Below are 26,144 nucleotides of genomic sequence, written 5' to 3'. Positions count from 1 at the left end.
TAAGATGATTGGATATCATGTAGCTATTTAACCGTTTACGGCACTCCCATTTTCCTGATTTTACATTAGAAGTGGCATTTTAGTTGTCAGAAATACATGTTATTTTAAGTTGGGGTAGAATTAAATAAATGCCAAAACTCAGAATTTTGTTTGCGTATCTCCTCCGTCACCTCACGTACCCTCAGGAGTACGCGCATCCCAGTTTGAGAACCACTGTTATGAATGACCCAGCAGCAATGTTGCACTATATTTTTAGATAGTCTTAAATAAAAGTTATTATCCAACAGATTTACATTTATATAATAGAAAAACTGTCTGATAAAATAGGATTTTCAACAGTTCTAACAGCAGGACTAGTGTGTAATGTTTTAAAACAAAGAGAAAATTGTATTTTGAAGTTAAAAATTGAACATTTATTAACTAATGCACCATGTTGTTATTGTGATGCATTATTTCTTGTCCATATAAAGCTTTTTAATAATCTAACTGGCCTCAAAATTTTATAAAAACATTTAGGTACAGAAAGGTTATATGAAACTCCTGCTCCAAGGCTTTTTTTAGACAAAACAACACAAGCCAGGGTTCTCCCACTGACTTGCCAGTGACAGCACACACACACACACACACACACACACCTAACAGTGAAAGGCAGTCACCCATACTGGTCAGCGCTGTCATATCTTCAGACTGCACACATAAGCCAGTGTGAGCTTAAGACAGTACGTAAGGACAAAGGGATCTTAATGATCACCTTAATTATTATATTACATGGTAAAAATGTAAAAATTAGGTTGACTAGGACAGTGGTTGTAATAGGTTAGTAAATTACACTTGTGCTGCTGGCCATAAAATGCCCAGTTTTCTTTTTTAATTTAGAGTATGTCATTATGCATTATGTTGGTACAATTTTTGGTAATATTAATAAAAATCAATGATTGATCTTAAGTATATTTTGTGACTTTTGTAAAATAATAAATTAGGAAACTGCTGGGTCACCACTTGATACCAAATTAAAGACTGTCAAATCTAGGTCTTTATCTGGGTACATTTATTTAAAAAAATAAAAATACTTGACAAGAATTTGACAAGAGGTGACGGTTCTGTCAGAAAGCAAGCTCTTGCACAGAGATTGCATGGAGAGTGGGCAGGATGTCATGAAAGCATTGAAGCTTATATAATAAAAAGGTCCAAAACCCCTTTTCAGTACAAAAAACCAGCCAAGACCCTCAGAAATGAGTTGAGGAGACCATGCTTGACAGAACAGTGGAGCACAACAGTGTATCTGTGTAAAATACTGAGAGATGCAGTGACAGTGAGCAGAACCAGCACTAATCATCTCCTGTTGTTCAAATGTGTTTGTGTTATTGAGTGTTAAAAGGCAAAAGTGCCTCTCCGTCATACCCCAAGATTGAACTCTAACACAATAACATGTAGATTATGTCCTTCGTGTTATTACTGAATGTCCCATAACATACCATAAAATATAAATGAAAGGTTTCTAAACAAAATCCAATAACCTTTCATTCAGATCTCTTAACTTCTTTAATGACAGTCTCTTGTGTTATTCACACTGAATACGAGCAGAGTGCTTATAAAAATAGACAGTTTGCATGCCAGGATTTATTGCTATGGTGAGCTGTCATCGCCTACGCGAAAACCTACAAATATTCTGCAGGTGTATGAGGCAGCCCTCAGCTCTCAGTTTTATATCTAACAGTCAGGGGACAGGGCAAAATCATCTGCCATTGGATAAGGAAATTCATTTTTTAATACAAAACCTTTGTGATTGTATTTGACATTTTGTGAGGTGTGTATTTGTTTGTTTGTTTTTATTTAATATCAGATCTGAAATTCAGACGGCAAAACATTCCTGATTTCTTACTCAGTTGCAGTTACACTGAAGTTCATACAGACGTTTTGATTATGACTACAAAATGTCACTCTCTGTTTCAGTATATACTAAGTCCCTAGCTTTAAAAGAAAGCATTATGTAATTTCTGCACACTCATGTGGTTCAAGGCCTTTATTGACTCGCGTTCTTCTGTTAAACACAAACTGATATAAAAGTTGTCCATATGACTTGTAATGTGTGTTATACTGTATTTTCATCAGAAGATTTAAAATTTAAACTGAAGATATTACCCTCCCACTACAGCTCTCAAAAATCATTCATTCACAGTCTCATTTGGCACATTATTGAAAAGACATATGAGGACTATTGGCATTTGGCATCTTTGACATGTATTTTTAAGGATTAACCATTTAAATGTTTCACACAAAAATTACCACATGACTTCAGAAGACTTGACATATAGAGTATGAATCATATGGACCACTTTTATGGTTCATTTATTATGCTTTTTCGTATCTTGCAGTATCTGTATGCTTTTATCATTAAGAACAGTGTGAACATTCTTCAAAATATCTTCTTTTGTCTTCCACAGAAGAAAGTCAATAATACAGATATATGAGCACTTTAAAGCATGGAAATCGGCTCATTTACATATCACAATAACAAAAAAAAAAATTAATTTATGTTTAAAAAGTCTTTAAGATAGAGGTTAGCTCACTTTGCTAAAGCAATCTAAGTTGCCTGATACAATATTCAACTAATTGTTCTTCAAATATTACTGACAAAAATGTCTTTCAGTTGATCCCCCTGAATAATTTCAACCAAGGCTCATTGGAAAAACATGCCTGTGGTGAGTGGGGCTGATCTGTCTGAAACAGATGAATGTGAATAGAAACGTTGTCGAATATTCACAGCAGTTAGGAAAATGAAATGCCACTAAAAGGTTAATGCATTTAATAATAACATAGCACTAAAGCCTACCATAAACCTAACAGATAGAGTTAGCATAAGCAAACATGACCTAAAAACAAATTTGCTGAAGCAACCATGCTATTTCATCTCTCCTCTACAAGTCTGAGCTCTTTAATCATGACTGTTGTTTCACTGGATACGAGTGCTTTGGATCGCAAGTGCATAGCTGTACCAGGTGAGTAACCGAGCAAGTTTACTACAGCAGAATATCCGTACATATGGAGCAGGTTATTTGATGCAAATGTCAAAGTGTATTAGCTTACAACTCACACACTATGGTCATACTGGTGTGAGGTTATAACATTGTAGTACATAATCTGCCCAGATAATTATTTGCATGAAAAGCAATAAAAGTTGTTGGTGTTTTACTGCCACTAGTGTTCATTTCAGCTGAAAACTGCAGTGAATTACATTTGTTTGTACATTTTTGCAATAGAGGAGTTGTACCACTTGGTCATTTAATGCTAAAGATATTGTTTAACATGCTTATAATAACATTTAGAGGGTAAAATGACCAACCATGTAACAGATCTTACCACTAACCTATAAGAAAAACACCAAAGCTTAATCTGCACCACCCAGCAGTACAGTCCTCTTCTGATTTTTAACCTCAAATTGGAAACTAGAGGAACTCACTCATCGTAACAAAGACACCGTTGGAAAAACAACACTTGCTCAGTACAGCAGGTCGAGACAGAACAGAGAGCTGTTGTACAGGCACTGAACTGGGTGTTGCTTGTTAAAGATAAGATGCTGGATGTGTTTTGATGGTGTACAGAAGAAGAATAACAGACAGCGGTTTGACTGCATGCTGCTGCAGGGAGAGCCGGCACGCCTGATTGGACAACAACACCAGAGATGAAACCATAGCAATGCAAGCTGGGAACGCTCATGGTGTGTGTGTGTGTGTGTGTGTGTGTGTGTGTGTGTGTGTGTGTGTGTGTGTGAGAGAGTGTATGCACACTCACCTCTCTCCACTGCTTGGTCTCCACACCCTGAGTGTACAAGACGCACACTGTGAAAAGGGACAAAAACAGCAAAAATTAGTCCTACACTCTCAGAAAAAAAGGTGAAGCTATGATACCCTTTCAAATAGTGATGCACCGATATGATAATTCTGGGCGAAACAGAAACCAAAACTGAAAATTAAGGATGTGCTTGGCCAAAAACCGAAATTGCATTTAAACTGCACATAAATATATAATTTTTTAAATAACAGAATTATGTTTCTACTTCTAATTTGTTGCTGGGATATAAACATTGAAACAAACAGTGGCTGTAATAAAATGACAAATTTATACAAACATACATTAAATAATGATAATTAAGTCACATGTAATATGTAATATACTACAAATATTTAGCACAATGTTACTTTCTAGATTTATTTTGACTAGTTGAATGGAGTTTATGGACAATGAATGTCTTTTCTGAGGTAAATGTAATGTTATGATTGTTATAATGTTGACATCTTTCTGTGGTTGAAACATCGATTGAGCAATTACATGTGACATGATACATTTCACTAAGTTGTGCTGTTTCTTTTTCCAACACCTTCTGATGTTCATCATATTTATTTCTTGCTATAACTTGTAATAAAGAGAAAGAAATGATTGATTCACATACCACTTAAACTTAAAATATGTCAAGTCACATTTAAAGAGCATCAAAATATTGACAATTTGAAAGCTGAGACTTGTGACAAATAATGTTTAGTTAAAGCTGCAGTCCGTAACTTTTGGCGCTCCAGCGGTCAATAAACAGAACTGCGTGCGTCTTGTGGAAGAACATTGTAGCCGGAGCTACTTCTCTCTATTTATGTCTATGACAAATCACGCAGGTACCAGGCTACTCCATAGCGGTACCTACCAGTCTAAAACAGTCAGAATATAAACACTTATTATAGGTGTACAGTAGTGATTCAGGACAAGCCAAAAACACGGTTTGGAAAATGGATTCATGATGTACTCGCTTATTATATCAATTTTGAACACAAAAAAAGTTACGGACTGCAGCTTTAAGTTCATGCATCAATATAAAACAGCACTAAAAGATACTAAAAGTCTTGAGATTTAAGAATCTATCTGATTATCAATTAAAAATGAGAAATCAATATTGTTAATCCAGCAATGGACACAGACACAGTCAATATGCACCATCGGAGAAACGCTAATTAAGTACTACTGGTTCAATGACTATGGCGCTCCAAAACCATTTAATCTAAAACTAAAAATTACTGTTTTGTCTGAATATTTTTGTTTGTCGAAATTTCAGTGCACCCCTAATTTCAAAAAATACTAATCTGTTTACTTTAGGTGCTAATCTGCATGAGTCCATTCAAATATATTGCTTTAAAATGGAACACATCAGTGACATCATTAATGAGCAATAGGGATGGGAAATGTAACTGTTTTAATAATGATTCGATTAAATTTGAGAAAGAAGTATTAGGAAATGTCAAATGCTGGGGTCATTTCTATAATAAACGATGGAAAAGATGGAAAAAATATGTGGTAACATATATTCTTTTTTTTTCTATTCATTTCTATTTTTATATAACACCACTGACTAAATTAATAATGTGTATCTATATAGCACTTTCATTGTGATCCATATGTATGTTCATTACGTAGCTATTATGATTTCAATACATTCTCTTTTCTGTTTCACCAAAGAAAGAAAATCATACTGGTTTGAAATAATGTGAGGGTGAGCTGAATTTATTTTTATTTTTTTTGTGAACTATTTATTACAACCCCTTATCTACCACTCTGGCAGATGAGAAGTAAAGAGATATTTCTTTCAGAAAGGAGAGAGATTCACTTAGTTAAAACGCTGAAATTCTATCCACCTCTTTCTTTTCTCCCTCCCTCTTTTTCAGCTCAATCTGTCAGTTCTCTTCAAAGGGTCTCTATGAAACTTGCTGCCATTGCTCATTTGAGTTCATGTTTCATTCAGGTTCGTTGGAACCATGCAGAGCGTTGTAGATGAGAAGAACATATCACAATCACGCTGATGTTTGATGAGAGGCGAAAGACAAGAGATTACAGAGAAAACGAGTGGGGGTCGCTAATTAATGCAGAAATAGTATAAAATGACGATAGCTCAGTTTCATCTTCCAATGGCTGTACTCACGTGGATCAGATTTGGAGAACGTGTCTCTGTCTAAAAGATTCCTGCGGAGAAAGAAAAAAAAAACAAGATCAGTATAATTCTGACAGCACGATTAAACGCTATCAGTGACACATTGACGTATGAAGCTTTATTGATGAGGCTTTTTGACAATTTCATTAAACTGGCTCATTAGAATTGCACAAAAGCAGATACCAGGATAGAGGTTCAAGTTGACATCAGAAATGTTGACTGTAGGCTCCCACAAAAATACTAAGGGGATTTTCACATTTAAACCCTGCATAAGTAACATCACATTTGTCATTTCAACTACTGTAGCGGGGTTATCACAGCTCAGAAACAAATTTTCACTTTCAACATGTAAGGTAAACTTATGTCTTCTGAAACAATATGTTTCAAAAGACACAGAGCAGCTTTAGCAAAGAAAAGAAAAGGAAAAGAAAAGAAAAGAAAATGTTAATACTTAAATTAACAACATTATAAATGTTGCTTAGGTAACTACTGAAAAAGTTTCAAATGAAGCACTAAAATTACTAACTGGAAATAAATAAGTAAAAAATACAAGTTAAATAATATTAAGAATAAAAAAAAAATAAAATGAAAAAATCCAACATATTAACAAAAACGTCTCCAGGTTACGCATGTAACCATGGTTCCTCGAGGGAACGAGACGCTGCGTCCGAAAACGCTAGGGGAACGCCTTCAGCGTGACCGGCTCTGAATCGTATGTGTAATCAGTTCAATAGATGGGCGAGATGTCACGGGCGGGTGACGTAATGACCAGGAAGCTTTAAAAGCACGTGAGGTGCAGCCGACGTCAGCTTCTAGGAAGTAGTAGGGATTAGTAGGGATGCCGGTAGTATGGATTCGAGACGCAGCGTTTCGTTCCCTCGAAGAACCATGGTTGCATGCGTAACCTGGAGACGTTCCTCTTCAGGAACTCGAGCTGCGTCCGAAAACGCTAGGGGAACGAGATGCCCACGCCGCCGGGAATTACCAATCCCTGCCTAGTGTGGAAGAGCACAATTTAAGGCAAGAGACCAGAACAGAGTTGCTTGCAAATCTAGGTCAGTTAAGCTTCTCTTGGTCGGGCTCCCTGAAGGGAGGAGGACAGAAGGCCTGGAGTACAACAGGTCGTGGTGCCGAGGAGGGGACTTTAGGAACATACCCCACACGAGGGTAGAGAAATGCTCTGGTCAGACAAGGCTCAAAGTCGAAAAAGGAAAGGGCCTGTAGATCCCCAACTGTCTTAAGAGATGATACCGCCACAAGAAAAACAGTCTTTATCGTAAGATGGCGATCAGATATCTCCTCAACAGGCTCAAATGGAGGCCTGCAGAGGGCTTCTAGCACCACAGCCAGGTCCCACGGAGGGACACGAGATCGTACCGGAGGCCTCAGCCTCAGTACACCAAAGAGGAAACATGTAACTAGGGGATTCTTGCCCACTGACTGGCCAGCAAGAGGGGTGTGGTAGGCTGCTATAGCCGCCATGTAAACCTTCAGGGTGGAGTGGGTTAACCCTGCAGAGAATCGTGCCTGCAGGAACTCCAGCACTGTACCAACTGGGCAGTTAACTGGGTCGAGCTGGCAGTCTCCGCACCAAGAAGTGAAAAGCTTCCACTTCAAGGCATATAGTTTCCTCGTTGAGGGAGCTCTGGATTGGAGAATGGTCTCAACAACCTCGGTTGAGAGACCGGAAGCTATGAGCTGTGCACCCTCAGGGGCCACACCCATAACTTCCACAGCTCCGTGTGGGGGTGAAATATCGTGCCCCCCGCCTGTGAGAGGAGATCCCTCCTGACGGGAACCTCCCATGGAGAGCCGTCAAGGAGCGAAATCAGGTCCAAGAACCATACTCGGCCCGGCCAGAACGGGGCTACTAACAGCAGACAAACCCCGTCCCGGCACAGACCCAGTGGAGCTGGATGAGTCAGCAAGAACCAGAGGGGACATTGCGATGTCTCCTGAGTCACAAATAGGTCCATCTGGCCAAAAATTCTCCATATCTGCTTCACCACCTTGGGGTGAAGCATCCATTCCACGGGCCTCGGCCCCTGTCTTGACAGGACGTCTACTCCCACATTGAGATGCCCAGGAACGTGCACTGCCCTCAGCGAGAGTAGTTTGTCCTAGGACCACACGAGTATCTGGTGCGCCAGCTTGTATAAGAGGCGCGAATACAGACCTCCCTGGTGGTTGATATAGAAGACCACCGCTGTGTTGTCGGTGCGCACCATCACAAGGCGATCCCTTAGGTCTGGGAGAAAATATTTCAGAGCTCGAAACACTGCTAGCATCTCCAAGCAGTTTATGTGCCATGTTAGATGGACTCGTGACCGCCCCCCCCCCCAACCGGTGAGGGACGCGTCCATCGCTAGCATTACACAACAACAAGGAGCTCCCAGCACCGGGCCCTAAGACAAAAACCTTATTAGGTTTTTCCACTCACAGGAACTTCCTGTGAGTGGAAAGGATGGAGACATGGAAATATGCGTCTTTTCCATCCTGAATTTCAGTCGCATGACTGAGCAGTTCAGCTGACGTAGATCTAAAATTGGGCGCAACCCTCCATCCTTCTTCAGAACGATAAAGTACCAGCTGTAGAAGTCGGTTTCTCTGTCGCGAGGAGGGACTACCTCGATGGCCTCCTTCCTCAAGAGAGTGTTTACCTCTTGTTCTAATACCTCTTGTCCTTCATATCGGACAGGGTCAACCATAAATGCCTCTCTACCGCCACCAGAGCTGCCATGGACCGCCCAATAGCACGAGCAATCTCCTTTGTGGCGTGGAGAGATAGATCAGCGGTTCTCCTAAGTTCTGAGATATCATCTGCTTTAATATCTTCGCCTTCATCTAGCTCTTTAAGCAGGTCAGCTTGGTACGCCTGCAACACCGCCATCATGTGCAGACACTCACCAGCTTGACCTGCTGCCATGTACCCCTTGCCCATTAGCGCTGATGTTGTTCTTAGCGACTTGGAGGGCAAGACCAGAGGCTTTAGAGATGATGCCACGTTGGGGGACAGATAGCTGGCAAGTGTCTGCTCTACCCAGCCCCACCACATTGCCGTAATAACTAGTGGTGGGGGCCGAGAATGGTTTCCCCCACGATTTCGACACCTCAGTGTGGAGATCGGGGAAGAATGGCAGGCTCCGGCATGGAGGTGGTGGCTTTGCAGCACCGCAGGGAACGCTGGCGAAGACTCCCTCCTTGAAGAGAACCTTCCGGGAGCGAGGCGTACACAAGGGAAGCTGCTCACAATGCGGGCAGTCGGCCCCCTCGAGAGCCGACTCAGCATGCTTTGCTCCCAAGCAGACCACGGACAGACAGTATATATCCCCGCTCTTGATGTAGCAAGGGCAGGGAGGAACACACAATCTAAACCGTGATCTGCTCTCGCCCTGATTATGTTTAGTCTTTCTCTCAACCTTGGACATGTTTCTTTGTGCTTATGTACTGGATGACAAACAACAGTAAATAAAACTCACAGAACATAAGATGTGACTGACACACACACAGAGCTTCGCTGAATGACAGAAAGCTGACGCCGGCTGCACCTCACGTGCTTTTAAAGCTTCCTGGTCATTACGTCTCCCATCTACTGGACTGATTACACATACGATTCAGAGCCGAAGATTAAATGAAGATCACGCAGACCAAGGTGGCAGACAGCGCACCCTGTTTGTTTTCTTTATTTTATAAATGCACAAAGTTTTGTTGTTATTGTGTGTGTGTACAAATAAAAGTAGACCCTTTACAGATTCTATTGATGTATTGCTCTTATCTGTACGATCAAAACTGAACGTGTAATTTAAGTTCTTTTCGGCGTTATCAGGAGAAGATGCCACAAAACGCATATCCGCGTTTGTCGAACCCAGAGGGTTAATGACAAAATTTTCATTTTGGGGTGGAGTAAGTAACCCTTTAATCACTCTCATGTCATTCTGAATGACTTTATTTTCTGTGAAACACATAAGTAGATATTTTGGAAAATGTTCTTGCTGCTCTTGTATACAGTGAGGTTTGCAAGATCCGCAAATTAAATATATATATATATATATATATATATATATATATATATATATATAAACTCGTGCTCTACATTCCAAGTCTTCTGAAAACATATGCTAAATTTGCGCGAGGAACACACCACAATTTAGTTTAAAAATCTTCCAATTCCTTTTATGTTCCAAATCATATGATGACATGTGAGAATTTTTAAGTAAACTACTCCATAAAAGTAATTTTGCGCTGCTCTCCCAATATGAGGACATTTGATCAGCTGCAGTAAACTCTGAACATAGATATTGATTCCAGCGCCAGAGTTTCACTGCTGTTGATATGAGATGTGTGTCTCACTCCCAGCGGCACGTCTGTCATCATATCTCAACGTCTAAATCAGAAATGGCATTTCTATTATGAGAATTACATACACATACCCACACACACACACACAGGATGGACTCGGGCAGAATAGATGATCAGAGGGAAATGTGTGGTTTTGCTCTCACTAACAAAGCAGCTGTGATTATAGGTTCTCTCAGCAGCCTCCAGGAAAGGCCCTCACCCTACAAGCTTCTGCTTCACCTCATCTACAGGAACCTGCTCATAATCCTCTCATTTTACTTAATCAACCGTGTTTATGCCCACTGCAGATGATAATTACCATGTTGGCCTGTGCCATCAGGAATACAGGAACTGACAGCAGGAAAAAAAAGGTGGACTCTCGCATTCAATACTTTAGGGTTACATTTTATCTTTGTAATTTATCTTTTTATAAACTGAATTGTAATATAACATATTTTTATTATAACTGTATTTATAGCTTATTTCACACTCTACAGTTAATAAAGGTGAATCCCAATTACTCCTACTCATACTTTTTGAGTAAATTATTTTTTTTTTTATTTTTTTATGTAAATAATTTGCTGAACAAATTTTCCGATTAAATTAAAATGACAAAATAAATGAATTAAATAAATAAATTAAATTATTATATTTAATAATATTATTAAACTGTGAAAAAAAAATGGCATTGGTAAAAACAAATAAATAAAATATGTTAAAACTTCCTTAACCATTGTATATCCTAGTGTTCCTCTTCAGGAACTCGAGCTGCGTCCGAAAACGCTAGGGGGGGGGGGGAACGCCTTCAGTGTGACCGGCTCTGAATACAAGTGTAATCTGTCCAATGGATGGGCGAGACGTCACGGGCGAGGTGACGTAATGACCGGCTGATATAAAAGCACGTGCGGTGAAACCGGCATCAGCTTTCTGTCATTCAGCTAGCGCTCTGTGTCTAAACTGTGTGTCTTATTTGGTGTTGTCTGTCCTTTGAAAATAAACATGTCAAAGAGCCAGTATAAGGCTAAGCATGTGAAGGGCGAGAGCAGATCACAATACAAGCTGTGTGTTCCTCCCTGCAAACGCTATTTGTCTGCAGGTGCAGGTCATCGTCAGCGCTGGTGGGCAAGGGGTACATGGCAGCAGGTCAGGCTGGTTCGTGTCTGCACACCATGGCGGTGCTGCAGGCGTACCAGGCTGACCTGCTCAAAGACCTAGATGAGGGTGAGGGAATCAATGTGGACGATATCAGAGAGCTCCGCAAAACCGCTGATTTGTCTCTCCGCGCCACCAAGGAGACCGCCCGTGCTTATTGGGCGGTCTATGGCAGCTCTGGTGGCGGCGGAGAGACATCTCAGATATCAAAGACCGTGACAGGGTCTTCCTCCTGGACGCCCCGCTTTCGCCTTCTGGCCTGTTCCGTCGTCGACAGGCACCAGGAGGCCAGGAAGCAGGCAGCGGCGTTCCAGCAGTTTCTCCCTCGCCGCTCTCTAGCTCAGGGGGCTGCTGGGCGAGAGCAGCCCCTGCCGTGTGCTGGCTCCTCACATAGAGAGGTGCAGAAAGAGAGTGTCGGCGCCCGTGCTACCCCGCGTGGAGCCGGGGCGGTAAGAAAGGCTCTCGGTCTCAGAGGCTCAGAGGCCAGTCTCGAGAGACTGGTTCCCTTAGTAGACGATTTTGCAGCGTGGAAACTACTGCCAAATGTGCGATCACTGTAGAGAGAGGTTACAGAATCCAGTTCTGTTCTCCTCCGCCTCGATTCAACGGGGTGAATCCCACTCTGGTGGGTCCCGAGTAGGCTCTGGTAATGGAACGAGAAGTAATTACTCTCTTAAGAAAGGAAGCCATCGAGGTGGTCCCTCCTCACGAGAGAGAGTCCGGGTTCTACAGCCGGTACTTTATAGTTCCAAAAAAGGATGGAGGGTTGCGTGCCATTTTAGATCTGTGTCAGATGAACCGCTCAGTCAGCAGACTGAGGTTCAAGATGCTTACGCTCAAACAGGTTGTGTCTCAGATCAGGTCCCAGGACTGGTTTGTTACAATCGATCTAAAAGACACATACTTCCATGTCTCCATCCTTCCTACTCACAGGAAGTTCCTGAGGTTTGCGTTCGGGGGCAAAGCATACCAGTATGGGGTTCTTCCCTTCGGCCTAGCACTCTCACCCCGCACTTTTACGAAGTGTGTGGATGCCACGTTAGCTTCGTTGCGGCTACAAGGCATCCACATACTCAATTACATCGATGATTGGTTGATTCTCTCTCATTCAGAGCAGATAGCGGCTCAACATCGAGATGTTGTTCTCGCTCACATGAAGTGTTGGGGTTAAGACTGAACGCCAAGAAGAGTGTGCTTTCTTCATTACAGAGGACCACTTATCTTGGTGTGGTGTGGGATTCGACCACGATGCAGGCACGTATGTCGCCTGCTCGGATCGAGTCGATCCTCACGGCAGTCAGGAGAGTGAAAGAAGGCCAGTCACTCACTATCAAGCCGTTTCAGAGACTGCTGGGTCTGATGGCAGCTGCGTCCAACGTGATACCTATTGGCCTGCTGTACATGAGACCCCTACAGTGGTGGCTCAAGACTAAGGGGTTCTCCCCGAGAGGAAACCCACTTCGCATGATCAAGGTCAAGCGGCGGTGCCTACGTGCCTTAGACATGTGGAGACAACCTTGGTTCTTGTCTCAGGGCCCAGTGCTGGGAGCTCCGTGTCGCTGCGTATCGCTAGCGACGGACGCATCCCTCACCGGCTGGGGAGCGGTCATGAGTGGCCACCCTTCCCGTGGTCTGTGTAGTGGTCGCCATCTCACGTGGCACATCAATTGGCTGGAGATGCTGGCTGTGTTTCAGGCTCTGAAACACTTTCTCCCAGACCTAAGAGATCACCATGTGTTGGTGCGCACCGACAACACGGCAGTGGTCTCTTACATCAACCACCAAGGAGGTCTGCGGTCGCGCCCCCTGTACAGGCTGGCGCACCAGATCCTTGTGTGGTCCCAGGGCAAACTCCTCTCGCTAAGAGCAGTGTACATACCTGGGCGTCTCAATGTGGGAGCAGACATCCTGTCAAGACAGGGGCCGAGGCCCAGGGAATGGATGCTTCACCCAGAGGTGGTGAAGCAGATTTGGAGAGTGTTTGGCCAGGCTCAGGTGGGCCTATTTGCGACTTGGGAGACATCGCAATGCCCCCTCTGGTACTCTCTGACTCATCCAGCTCCACTGGGGCTGGATGCCATGGTACAGACTTGGCCGATGCTTCGTCTGTACGCCTTTCCCACGATTGCTCTGCTCCCCGGAGTTCTGGAGAGAGTGCACCAGGACGGGGTCCGGCTGCTGTTAGTAGTCCCGTTCTGGCCGGGCCGAGTATGGTTCTCGGACCTGATTTCTCTTCTTGACGGCTCTCCATGGGAGATTCCCGTCAGGAGGGACCTCCTCTCACAGGCAGGGGGCACCCTTGGAGCTGTGGAAGCTGTGGGTATGGCCCCTGAAGGGGCACAGCTCATAGCTTCCGGTCTCTCAACCGAGGTTGTTGAGACCATCCTCCAATCCAGAGCTCCCTCAACAAGGAAACTGTACGCCTTGAAGTGGAAACTTTTCACTTCATGGTGCGGAGACCCCCAGCTCAACCCAGTAAACTGCCGGTTGGTACAGTGCTGGAGTTCCTGCAGGCTCGACTCTCCACAGGGTTAACCCACTCCACCTTGAAGGTTTATGTGGCGGCGATTTCGGTCTACCACACCTCTCTTGGTGGACAGTCAGTGGGCAGACACCCCCTGGTTACATGTTTCCTCCGCGGTGCGCTGAGGCTAAGGCCTCCAGTACGGTCCCGTGTTCCTCCATGGGACCTGGCTGTGGTGTTGGATACTCTCTGTAGGCCTCCTTTCGAGCCTATTGAGGAGATCTCTGATCGCCATCTCACTCTGAAGACTGTATTTCTTCTGGCGATTTCTTCTCTTAAGAGAGTTGGGGATCTGCAGGCCCTCTCAGTGGCCCCTACTCATTTGGACTTTGCGCCTGGTATGGCCAAAGCCTTTTTGTACCCTCGTGCAGGGTATGTCCCCAAAGTTCCTTGTGTCACGCCACAGCCTGTCGTACTGCAGGCCTACAGTCCTCCTCCCTTCAGGGAGCCAGACCAGCAGAAGCATAACTGTATGTGTCCAGTGCGAGCGCTGGATGCATACGTCCACAGAACTGCCCTGTGGAGAAGGGTGGACCGACTGCTGATTTGCTATGGACCCCCTAAGAGAGGTCTTTCTGCTTCCAAACAGACCCTCAGTCGGTGGATTGTGAAGGCCATTATCATGGCCTATGAATCCTCTGATCTCCCCTCGCCAATGGGAGTCAGGCCTCCAAGGCCTTTCTCGCAGGTGTCCCATTACAGGACATCTGCAACGCTGCGGGATGGTCTACGCCCCTGAACTTTGTCAGGTTTTATGGCCTTGACATGCGGTCCACACCAGGCTCTTCCGTCCTCTCGCCCTAGATGTGCTCCGCAGGGATACACACTGGGCAGGGACTTGGAAGCCTGGCGGCGTAGGCATCTCGTTCCCCTAGCGTTTTCGGACGAAGCTCGAGTTCCTGAAGAGGAACGTCCCTAGGTTACGTATGTAACCCTAGTTCCTCGAGGGAACGAGACGCTGCGTCTCGAGGCCACACTTCCGGTTTCACCGCACATGCTTTTATACCAGCTGGTCATTACGTCACCTCATTACGCCCGAGACGTCTCGCCCATCCATTGGACAGATTACACTTGTATTCAGAGCCGGTCACGCTGAAGGCGTCCCCCCCTAGCGTTTTCGGACGCAGCGTCTCGTTCCCTCGAGGAACTATGGTTACATACATAACCTAGAAACGTTTCTGATTGCCTGTAATTACTGGGGTTTTTTGTTGTTGTTGTTTTGTTTTTGGCCATTAAAAATTACTCACACTCGATAAAATGAAAAATTGGCCGAAACTAATTTTGGTAAAAATATTATCATGAAGGAAACACACTTTAGACAAAGTACTCATTTGCACAGCTGAATTAGGTCATTTATAAATAAAGTTTAAGCTGCTTACAATCAAGAGATAACTTTTATAATAACTTATACTGTAATTATGTGCATATTTCCATTTCACAACAGTTTGGCATATGCATAACAGAAACAAACCAAAGCTATAACTTGGAAAAAAAAATGTGTGTACTTGCAAGTCAAATGAACAGAAAGAAATTTCATAAATTAATAAATTTCATTATTATAACCTTAACTATATCTTAGAACATTAATAGAGAACGTTACTTTTAGGCCTTAATGGAAAAATAAATGAAAGAGACATGTTAATGTATTCAGAGGAATGAATGTGTGTGTTCTTACTATTCCTTATTATTTATTATTGTATGTATTCCTGTTATTCCGTTATCCTGTACATACTGATTGGCACCAAACTTTCTTAGCAGAAACTTATGCAAGAGCTCTTTCTAAATGGAATCACTTTAATTAGGAAGGAATCTAGCAGTAGCATCCTACAAGTATAAGAACATGAAAAAATGCCTTTTGGTAATGTAGTCTTTCTATGTGTTGATTTTTTGTGTACAACCTGAAAAAAAAGCATATCTAATGCAGCATTTCATTTACACAGAACCAAACCCAAATCTAATCTTACCTAAAACTTGAACGTGATTCTTTTGCAGGCTTGCAAGCACTGCAATATCCTTCAGAAAATGCCAAACTATTTTTTCTTCTTTCATTCACTCTGGATTTCTAATATGGAAATGAATCTGCCCTGCTTTATCATAAATGGTTGCTCAGAGGCCAAATGTCAGCAACATTATTACTTTTCTCGCATGCAGAATAAATGCAGATGACAGATAAACTTTAGTGAAACATTTAGAGATCTGTGTGACTAAATTTATTCTGAACTCATCATCATCCATAACACTCATCCCTGTTTATGCTTAGTATATTTAACATGAAAATAAGAAATGCTCATGGCATTTACACAGAGGCATATACATAGTTATTTGCTGTGACAAAGCTACCAGAAGACTTTTATTTTCAATGAGAGTTGCATATTTGAGGCAAGATGAGCAAAAGCAACTGTTGGCAATAAAACAAAGTTGAGCAAAGTTAAAATTTATGCAAATGAGCATTTGGCTACCAACACCAGTGTAGAGAGTGATGTTCATGTGATCCGCTGCTAGATACAAAAACTGAGTCAATGACAAATCAGAAGAAAAAGAATTAATGAGTTTAAAACGTGCTAAATTCTTAGGAATGTGCTCTTTTTATTCATGTTGGTTTAATATGGTGTTGAAAAACATACAATTTTTTGAGAAAAGTTACAATCAAATGACTCTAGGCATGTAACGTGGTGTTAAAGGGGTGGTTTACTGCTTTTTTTCTTTGCTTGATTGTGTTTATGGGGTGCAACATAACATGTCTTCGTTTGAACGACCGGTTGACTTCCTGATTCTATGAAACCACTCCCTCAGAAACAGGCAATGGGCTCAGATTGGTCAGCTGGGCCGGTGTGTTGTGATTGGCTAAACTGCGTACTGCACATTGTCCGGAAACTTCACGCCCATTACCTTCACGGGCGACCGCTGCATGTGCTCCGGTCAAATGTAAATAATGGTGTCAATGTTGCCGTATCAGTTTGAGCCAGAATTAGACCCAGAAAGCGGTAATGAAGAGAGTCAAGCAGAACTTCCGCAAGCACGGCTCTTACAAACGTTTCTGAATGGAAGTTTGCTGTTGTGATTATATATCAATTTTTGAAGTTTGTACACGTTTGTCTTATACACACAAAATAGCATCGAACTAACTGGCTACTATAACCAAACAGCGTTGGCTTGTGTTTACGTTCTTGATCAAATCGAAAAATTACGTCATAAAGTATACATGGAAAATACATTTACAAAATTAGTACATAATTACAAATTCGGGTCCAAAATGTTTGTACGCGTTTGTCATAGACACACGAAATAGCATTTAACTAACTGGCTACTAAAGCCAGCGTTGGCGTTTGTTTACGTCCTTGATAAAACTAAAACATTACATCTGAAATTATACATGCAAATACATTTAAAATTATAAAATCTTACTTACAGGTTGTGGCCCAACAACTGCTGCCTCTGGTTTTAAAGTTGGAACCGCTCCATGTTTTAAAAATAGTTTCTGTGAGAATCCGGCATTGAACTCGTGTAGATTCTGGAAGCTGTCTTCCGTAAAATGCGCAGCACAGAGAGCTAAATTAGGATTGTAATTGTCAGGAACATGATCAAACATAAATTTTAACCATTGCTGACGAACTACAGCGTCCGTAGGAAGCCCGAACACAGAAGACCTGACAGCTGGGTGAAAATAACACCGTTTCGACGGCATGGCTACAACTCTCCACTATAACTCTTCCTCTTCGACAAAGCCGCAGAACATGGCCTTGCCCCCTTTTTTGCATATTCCGGAGGGAGGGGTTTGATGGGTTTTTTACGTATGCAACCCAGGAAGTATCTCGTTGTAGTCCCATAGGAGTCGTTTTTGTAGGCATTAAACTTCCTGATTTTTAAAAGACGATATCTCCGCTTAGGTTGAACTTTCAGCGCCTCAACTTTGCAGATACTGTTCATGCACCAACAGCAACATTACACACTATTTAAAATGAAAAAAGTGAAATCGCAGTAAACCACCCCTTTAAAATATAATCAAGTATTAAAATATATATTTCAAAGTTTTAGCCATTCATTTACACGACAACAGCATTTTGGGGGCCTAAAAAGCTGAACTTTTGAAAAAGGGTTTCAAAGTGCAAGTTTTTGAAAACTATACCAGTATCGTCTCTGTGTAAACTACAGAAATGTGAATTTGTGAAAACTGTAACATGGTGCACATGCCTATTATGTGTTCAGTCTATAGCGTGAGTACTTGACAACCATAATACAGCGTTTTTAGCTATTTTCAACCTACCCCTAATCCTAACCCAAACCCATTTAGTTACCTTATATTACCAGTACTTTCTTAGGTATGTACACTTTCAGTACACTGTAAGTACATGTAAGTACACATACTGTAAAATAAAGTGCAACCGAAATGTTACATAAAGTAACTTACAGTTAGAAGAATAACTAGTGGACTATTGGGGGCGGGGATATGTAACTTTTTTTTTTTTTAAACGTCACCATCTCCAATGTCAACAAATTTGAAAAATAAGAAGCTTTCAATCGAGAATTTAAAGAATTTTGATAATAACATCCACTTTTCAACAGCCCAAAATGTAATTAACTTTAAGTATTGTCCTCTGCATATCAAAGAGAAAATAATCAGCCTGATCTTCTCCGTCACGCTTGTTGAAAGACATTACGAGGGCTTGCAAAAAAAGCTGATGATTTTTCAGAAAATAACCAAACAAAACCTTCTGCTTGTTTTTCTGAAACTATAAACCTCTTGCTAATCATATCTAGCAATATCAAGCACTCAAGACCATGTAAAATGCATTTTTAAGTAGCATCCTCCCAAGGGTGAACAGCTATACTATGCATGAGTACCTGCCATTCTTCATTAATTGCTAACTCTATGACGGCAAGTGCCATCATTAAAATCTATTCATGTCCTTGTCATCACACCTACTGAAAATCAGAATATTTTGTCCAAAGCTCAGCAAAGGTTCTGTTCTCTCTCTCCAGGCTCTGAGGAATCCTACTGGAGGTTTAATTATAGCCTTTAAGAGCTGCGAGATGAAGCTGAATCCGTTATGAGTATCGCTCTGAACCCCCTGTGTCTTGAGAGCAGGGAACCAGTCCACCTTGTTTCCTTCTTTCCGTGTCAATCCTTCTTTCTACAGTGAAATTTATATATCCTAGTTCGATACTCTGACCCTGAGAAATGTGCTGTTGAGGTCAACAGAGAATTCATTAAAGATTCATCAAAAATGTTGTTTCATTTTGGAAAGGTTATCTGAGAGCTGTGTGGATGGGCACGGGCTACTTGGACGAGTCTGGAGTAGCAGAATTGTGAGTTACTGTGGCAATGGAAATGATTGTATTGTTGAGTATGACATGGTGTGATTATATCACAGTGGTATAAAGGTTAAGCAGGTTCTTGTGACTTTAAAGATCAATGAACAGTTTCCTTTCTGTGGTAATGTGAAGGAAAGCCTGGGCTAAAAGGGATATTCAACATAATATATTTTCAACATACTGATAAACAGAGAGAATACTGTAGAACCTTGTATTCTGTGTTTTTGTCACATGTATTGTAGTCGTACAATAATACACTTGTAATGTTGGACTTGTACACTCTAAAAATGGCTGGGTTAAAAATAACTTAACTGCTTGGGTGACTCATTTTAACACAACAGGCTGGGTTCCTTGTATATATATATTAGGGACCATTCGACAGTTCAATATGTATGTTGTTTTTTAAGTCAGTTCGAGCACTGACATGAATTTTTTAGCAAAATATGTTATGTTATGAAATGTTAAGAATGATCTTTTTCTAAGTGGAGAAATATCTGGTTATGAGTTACCAAAGTAAATCATATTTCAGAAGTTTGCATCATTGGTCATTAACAAAAGTAACAGAGTAACAGTTTTAGATGATCATAACATTAATAAAATGTTTAATTTATATAGCGCCTTTCCCAAGCTCAAGGACAATTCACAGTAACAGTAGCAAACAAACAATCATTTCATACATAATCACTTAAATGGACAGTTGGTCCAAGTCCAAGACATGAGCGACTGCAGTAGTAGTGCAAACATCCAAATACAAACAGAAAAACATAACCGTTTTTAAGAAGAACCACATTATGACAGGTAGTACCGGTTAAACAAACTGGCTTTGAGTTTAGACTTAAATTCATGCAGTGTGGATATTGTCCTTAGAGACAGTGGCAAAACAGAGAAAGACCTGCCTCCCATAGACGATAGACGAAATCTCGGTACACAAAGAAGCTCACTTCCAGATAATCGAAGTGGTCAAGAGGGAATATAAGGAGAAAGTAAGTCAGACAGATAGGAAGGAGCAAGACCATAGAGTAACATAAAGGTAAGCAGAAGAATTTTGTAAATAATATAAGACAACACAGGTAGCCAGTGAAGATTAAATAGGAGTGATATGAGCAGGCCGTTTAATGTAGGTTAACATTCTCACAGCAGAGTTTTGAATATATTGCAAATGGGAGAAAGAGTACACTGGTAGTCCAGAAAAAAAAGAGAATTACAGTAATCGAGATGTGATAAATGCATGTACTAATGATTCAGCATCTTCTGAACTGACACAGGAACAGACTTTGCCAATACGGCAAAGTTGAAAATCGTAGCTTAAGTTTACTAATATAAGCATCTAGGGCCAGTGAAGAGTCAAGAATGATACCTAAGTTTTTGACGGTGGCAGATGGAGTAATTGATGTAGCTTCAAGGTCAAGTCTGGGAGCATTAGTTACATTTTTTGTGAGAGTTCGGGGACCAACGAGTATGATTTTTTAGTCAAATTCAAACTAAGAAAACTGGAGTTTAGCCAGGTCTTTAACTCATTGATACATGACGATAGTGATGCAGGCTGGTGAATAGTGTCCGGTCAGCAAGCAATGTATATCTGAATATCATCGGCATAGCAGTGGTACTGAAAACCATGGCAGCAAATAATTTCCCAAGAGGCATTATGTAAATAATAAACAATAATGGGCCGAGAACTGAGCCCTGTGGAACACCGTTTGAGTAAGACAGTGGGAAATTTATAGTTATGCATGGTGATGTAGTATTGTCTTTCTGTCAGATAGGAGGAAAACCAGGATAACGCAGCTTCTGACATGCCAAACTCTGAAAGGTGCACAAGTAATAACATGACAGACATTATCAAAAGCTGAGCTGAGATCGAGTAATAAGAGTATGGAACGATTGCTCAAATCACCAAAAGTAGGAGGTCATTGATAACCCTTACTAAAGCAGTTTCAGTACTGTGATGCAAGCAAAAACCAGACTAAAATATATCAAACTGATGGTTGAGAGCTAGAAATGCAGATGAGTGGCAACAACTGCGATAATTAGCAAAGTCAGTTGGGTCCAGATTTGGCTGTTGAAGAATCTACTCTTAAGAATAGAGTAACAGCAGCAGTCTTGAGTGAAACTGGAACAGTGGCAGAAACAAGAATGGAAACAGTGGCAGAGCTAGGAACGGTTTTCCAAAATATTACTGTTACATTTTCATTTGATCACATTTTAAAAGATTAATTAATTAATTAATTAATTAATTATTAATTAAACATGATTTTTGATTGCAAAAATGTATTTTAACCATTAAAACAGAATCCAAAAAAAAAAAATAATAAAGATTTCATATGGCCCATACACATGCATCTGTTATAAGTGTATTTTATTGTGCATTTACTCATTTGAGAGATTAGTGGCAAATATTGTATTTTTTTTACTGAAAGCATGCAACAGCTGAGGTCCACAGACATTAGGTTTGAAAATAACATTGAATATCCTTTAACATAAAGTCGCACTCTTCTCTTTGCTCCAGGACAATGAAAAGATTCCTGACTTCAGCGAGGGAATGTCGAAGTGGAAATGTGATACAAACCTGTGAGCTGGCATTGGAAACAGACGGCTGGCTGTTATCGAATCCCGAGAGGGTTTGTGCATGAGAGTAGTAGAGTGTTGTGAGGTGGCAGTTTTGCTTTGCCACCAGAACCGTCAGGCACAGCAGAAAGACTATAAAGGAAGTGGTCTACAGGCTTCTTCCCACAAGAGAGAACATACCGACTGCTCTGGAGAGGATGCCAGCTCTATTTTCTGCAACCTTCTGCTTGATTTCACATATTTCATCTCATCATTCTTCTCCTTCCATATTTCTCTCTCTCTTTCTCGCTGTGTCTATGTCACTTTCTCTCTCTCTGGCATCAAACTCCGATCACTACGAACTGGAAGGCTTTGATCACTAAAAAACAGCGCTCGCCACTCAGTATATCAATGCCCTGGAGTCACAGTCCTCTCTGTGTGTGTGTGTGTGTGTGTGTGTGTGTGTGAAAGCAGGCACTGACACTTGAAATATAATGGAAGAGCAGCCAAAGAAGCATCAACTCTGTTATCCAGTGTAGATTACTCATTGGAAATATGTGCTTCCACCTACATTTCTGCAAAGCTCGTACGTCATAGCAAAAAAACTTACCTATGTGTATGAATTGCTGCAGTTTCTAGTTGAAATTAACACTAGACAGACAACTATTCCTTTTCACACATATTATGATTTACAGGGCCAGAGTTACCATTACAAAGCCTAATTTTCACAAAATTCCTTGCACAATACTATGGTATAACTTCAAAACAATTTTAACATACTGCAAGATCTGAAAACTGATACTTGTGAACGTTAACATCACATATTCAGCTTCATTTGTATGGGTTTTCTAATTCAGTAGGTTTGCTTCAACAAAACAACTCAAACATGCGTATAATTTAAAATAGCACGGTTGCATCAACAAATGTATTTTTATATCACTTCTGCTTTCATTAACAATATTGGATAAGTTTAGAGTTGGGTTTGGTGTATGTTATTTTCTAACACAAAAAGAGCATTAAACTTTTAGCGACACTACCCAGACATTTGAATTCTGAACGACCGTAAAAAATACCATATGTAAGCAGTGTAATAAAAATGCCAGTGTATGTGCCTGTGTCACGGACCAGTCAGGCCCTACACTTCACCAATCACAGCGTTCCATGTCACCAGAATACTAATCACGCGCACCTGCACCCGATCACAGCCATCATCAACACAAGTACTTAAACCCTCACAGCAAACACTACCGCGTCCAATCTCGTTAATTGCAACGTGGACTCCTGCCTCAAGAACTAAACTCCCAGAGATATCCTTCTATTGCAAATACTTACCTTGTGTACCTTACCTGCTGTCTCTAACATCTTGTGTTATACTCTCCTTCCAGATCGTCCTTCGTCCGAGTGTGTCTGTCGTGGTGGATCCCCTCATCTCGTCACCCCGACAACACTGTAAAGAGAACTCTGTAACTATCATCCCCATACGCCTGGAAACAATCTCAAGATTGCCTACTCACCTCAGGATCTCCTGCTCACCTCTCACTTGCACCAACCTGTTCAATAAAATCACTTATATTTATCACTTACCCTTGTGTCTGGCCCTGACTGTAACAGAAGATCGGACCGTTTACCGACACGAACAGGATGAGCACTCCAGATCCGTTTCAAGAGCTGGTGGATTCCATAAAGAAGGTTCTACTACAATCGCCCACACCAACGGCACCACCAGCTCCACCATCACCATCACAACCCTCTCACAGCACTACTAGCACTCCTTCACCAATCGTATTCGCCAGTCCCATGGTCCGACCAGCGCCCTTCTCTGGTTTGGCAGAGGAATGCGATGGCTTCATCATGCAATGTACCCTGACGATAAATCTTCACCCCCACGTATTCTCCACAGACCAAGCGAAGATCGCATTTGTTGTTACCTCCCTCACGGGTTCCGCTCTTAAATGGGCTGAAACCATTCTCAACCAGGCTGGACCCGCTACTCACACCTTTGCCAATTTCATTCACCATTTCCAGGAAGTCTTCAGCAGTTCGCCGGGGGACTCTTCCGTGGGGGAGAGACTGTACCAACTTCGTCAGGGTACCATGACTATTCATCAGTATGCACTGCAATTTAGAACCCTAGCAGCGGCCAGCGGCTGGAATGAGCCATCTCTCAACACAGCATTTCGTCAGGGGCTCAATCCTCGCTTATGTCTCATCTGAGTGCATATGATGACACGTTTGGTTTGGAAAAATTCATCCAACTAGCCATCCGATGTTCCAACCGTATCCAATCCTGCTCCATTGATCCATACACAGCCATCGCCACTCCTCCTCCACGCCGACCAGAGACGAATGACCCTCCAGAACCAATGCAAACGGACTCTACTCGTCTATCCTTACAAGAACGCCAAAGAAGAATCAACCAGGGATTATGCCTGTACTGCGGTGACAATGGTCATCGGATCTTGGAGTGTCCCCTTCGCCCTCGTCGAGCCTTGGTGAGTTCCGTACTTCCTCCATTCAATAAACTCAAGCCTCTGTCCACCCGTGCTCTGCTTACTGCCAGCTCCTGTGTCCTTTCAGTTACTGTCTCAAGCATGCCTTCACTAGCGCCCCACTCCTCGCACACCCCGATCCCAGCTTACCATTCATTGTGGAAGTAGACGCATCCACCACGGGGGCCGTCCTATCGCAGCAGCAGGGGAAGCCTCCCAAACTCCATCCATGTGCCTATTTCTCCCGGAAACTCAGCCCGGCGGAAAGAAACTACGACATAGGCAATCGTGAACTTCTGGCCATTAAACTCGCCCTAGAGGAATGGAGACACTGGTTGGAGGGGTCAAAACATCCATTTTTAGTCCTGACAGATCACAAAAATTTACAATATCTCCGCGACGCTAAACGACTCAACCCCAGACAGGCAAGATGGGCTCTGTTCTTCACAAGATTCCAATTTAAGATTTCCTACCGGCCCGGTACTAGGAACGTCAAGGTGGACGCCCTATCCCGTATTCATAACCCAGATGACAGCAACGATGAACCCGAGACCATTCTACCTTCCAAAATCATAGCCAGCCGCATTCAATGGACCTCTCCACCAGTTGCCTCAACCACTCCACCAGCTAATCCGCCGGGCTGCCCTCAGAATCTTCAATACTTTCCCAGAACCCAACGTACTCCGTTAATTCAAACCACCCATACTTCCCTTGGTACTGGTCACCCAGGGGCCAACGCAACTCTCTCGCTGCTACGAGATCGCTTCTGGTGGCCCAATATGGCCAGGGATGTGAGAAGGTTTGTGCGAGGCTGCCCCGACTGTGCCATCTCCAAAAGCTTCCATCATCTTCCAGCCGGCAAACTCCATCCACTACCCATACCTCAACGCCCTTGGTCACACCTAGGAGTCGACTTCATCACAGACCTACCTGCATCGGATGGAAATACCTGTATCCTTGTCATCATTGATCGATTTTCCAAGTTTTGCAGACTCATTCCCCTCATTGGCCTTCCCACGGCACTCCAAACCGCCGAGTTATTATTCAACCACGTATTCCGCTATTATGGCCTCCCGGAGGACATCATATCAGACCGAGGACCCCAATTCATTTCTCGAGTCTGGAAGGCATTCTTCTCCCTCCTAGGTGTGACCGTAAGCCTCTCCTCCGGATACCACCCACAGTCAAACGGGCAGACCGAGCGCAAGATCCAGGAAGTGGGACGCTTCCTGAGAACCTTCTGCCATAGCCGCCAGAACTCTTGGAGCCAGTTTCTAGGGTGGGCCGAGTACTCCCAGAATTCGTTACGCCAAAACTCGACTGGACTCACTCCCTTCCAGTGCGTACTCGGTTTCCAGCCTCCCCTGTTTCCCTGGTCAGGTGAACCATCCGACGTCCCCGCCATCGACTACTGGTTCCGAGAGAGCGAGAGAGTCTGGGACGCAGCACACCATCAGCTCCAGCAGGCAGTGTGCAGACAGCGAATGACAGCCGACGTCCGAAGATCGACCAACCCCAATTACCAACCAGGGCAAAAGGTTTGGCTGTCAACCAGGGACATCAGACTGCGCCTGCCTAGCAGAAAACTTAGTCCCAGATTCGTTGGCCCTTTCACCATCCTGGAACGCATAAACCCGGTCACCTATAAACTACAACTACCCCCACAATATAAGATTCACCCAACATTCCACGTATCATTACTCAAACCCTTCTCTCCTCCTGTCTCCACAGGGCCTGACCAAGACGAGGAAGCCCCTCTCCCGCTCATTATGGATGAAGGAGCTGTCTATCGGGTCAAGGAGATTCTGGAGTCCCG

The 26,144-nt window shown here is 42.6% G+C and overlaps 1 protein-coding gene across 5 annotated transcripts in view; it reads right to left on the bottom strand.

The window, feature by feature from the left end:
• cpne5b (copine Vb) overlaps positions 1-26,144 on the bottom strand; it is a 181,157-nt gene that overhangs the window by 124,829 nt on the left and 30,184 nt on the right. For all 5 annotated transcript variants that reach the window (XM_058791228.1, XM_058791229.1, XM_058791230.1 and 2 more), the window contains exons 2-3: positions 5,960-6,000; positions 3,793-3,839 (exon numbers count right to left, since the gene is read on the bottom strand). In XM_058791228.1, the coding sequence (XP_058647211.1) occupies positions 3,793-3,839; positions 5,960-6,000 (88 nt within the window). The remainder of the gene's footprint in view (positions 1-3,792; positions 3,840-5,959; positions 6,001-26,144) is intronic.

This window comes from Onychostoma macrolepis, chromosome 11 (genome assembly GCF_012432095.1).
Source record: "Onychostoma macrolepis isolate SWU-2019 chromosome 11, ASM1243209v1, whole genome shotgun sequence".
Taxonomy (NCBI): Eukaryota; Metazoa; Chordata; class Actinopteri; order Cypriniformes; family Cyprinidae; genus Onychostoma; species Onychostoma macrolepis.
This window is presented reverse-complemented; position numbering and strand designations above follow the sequence as displayed.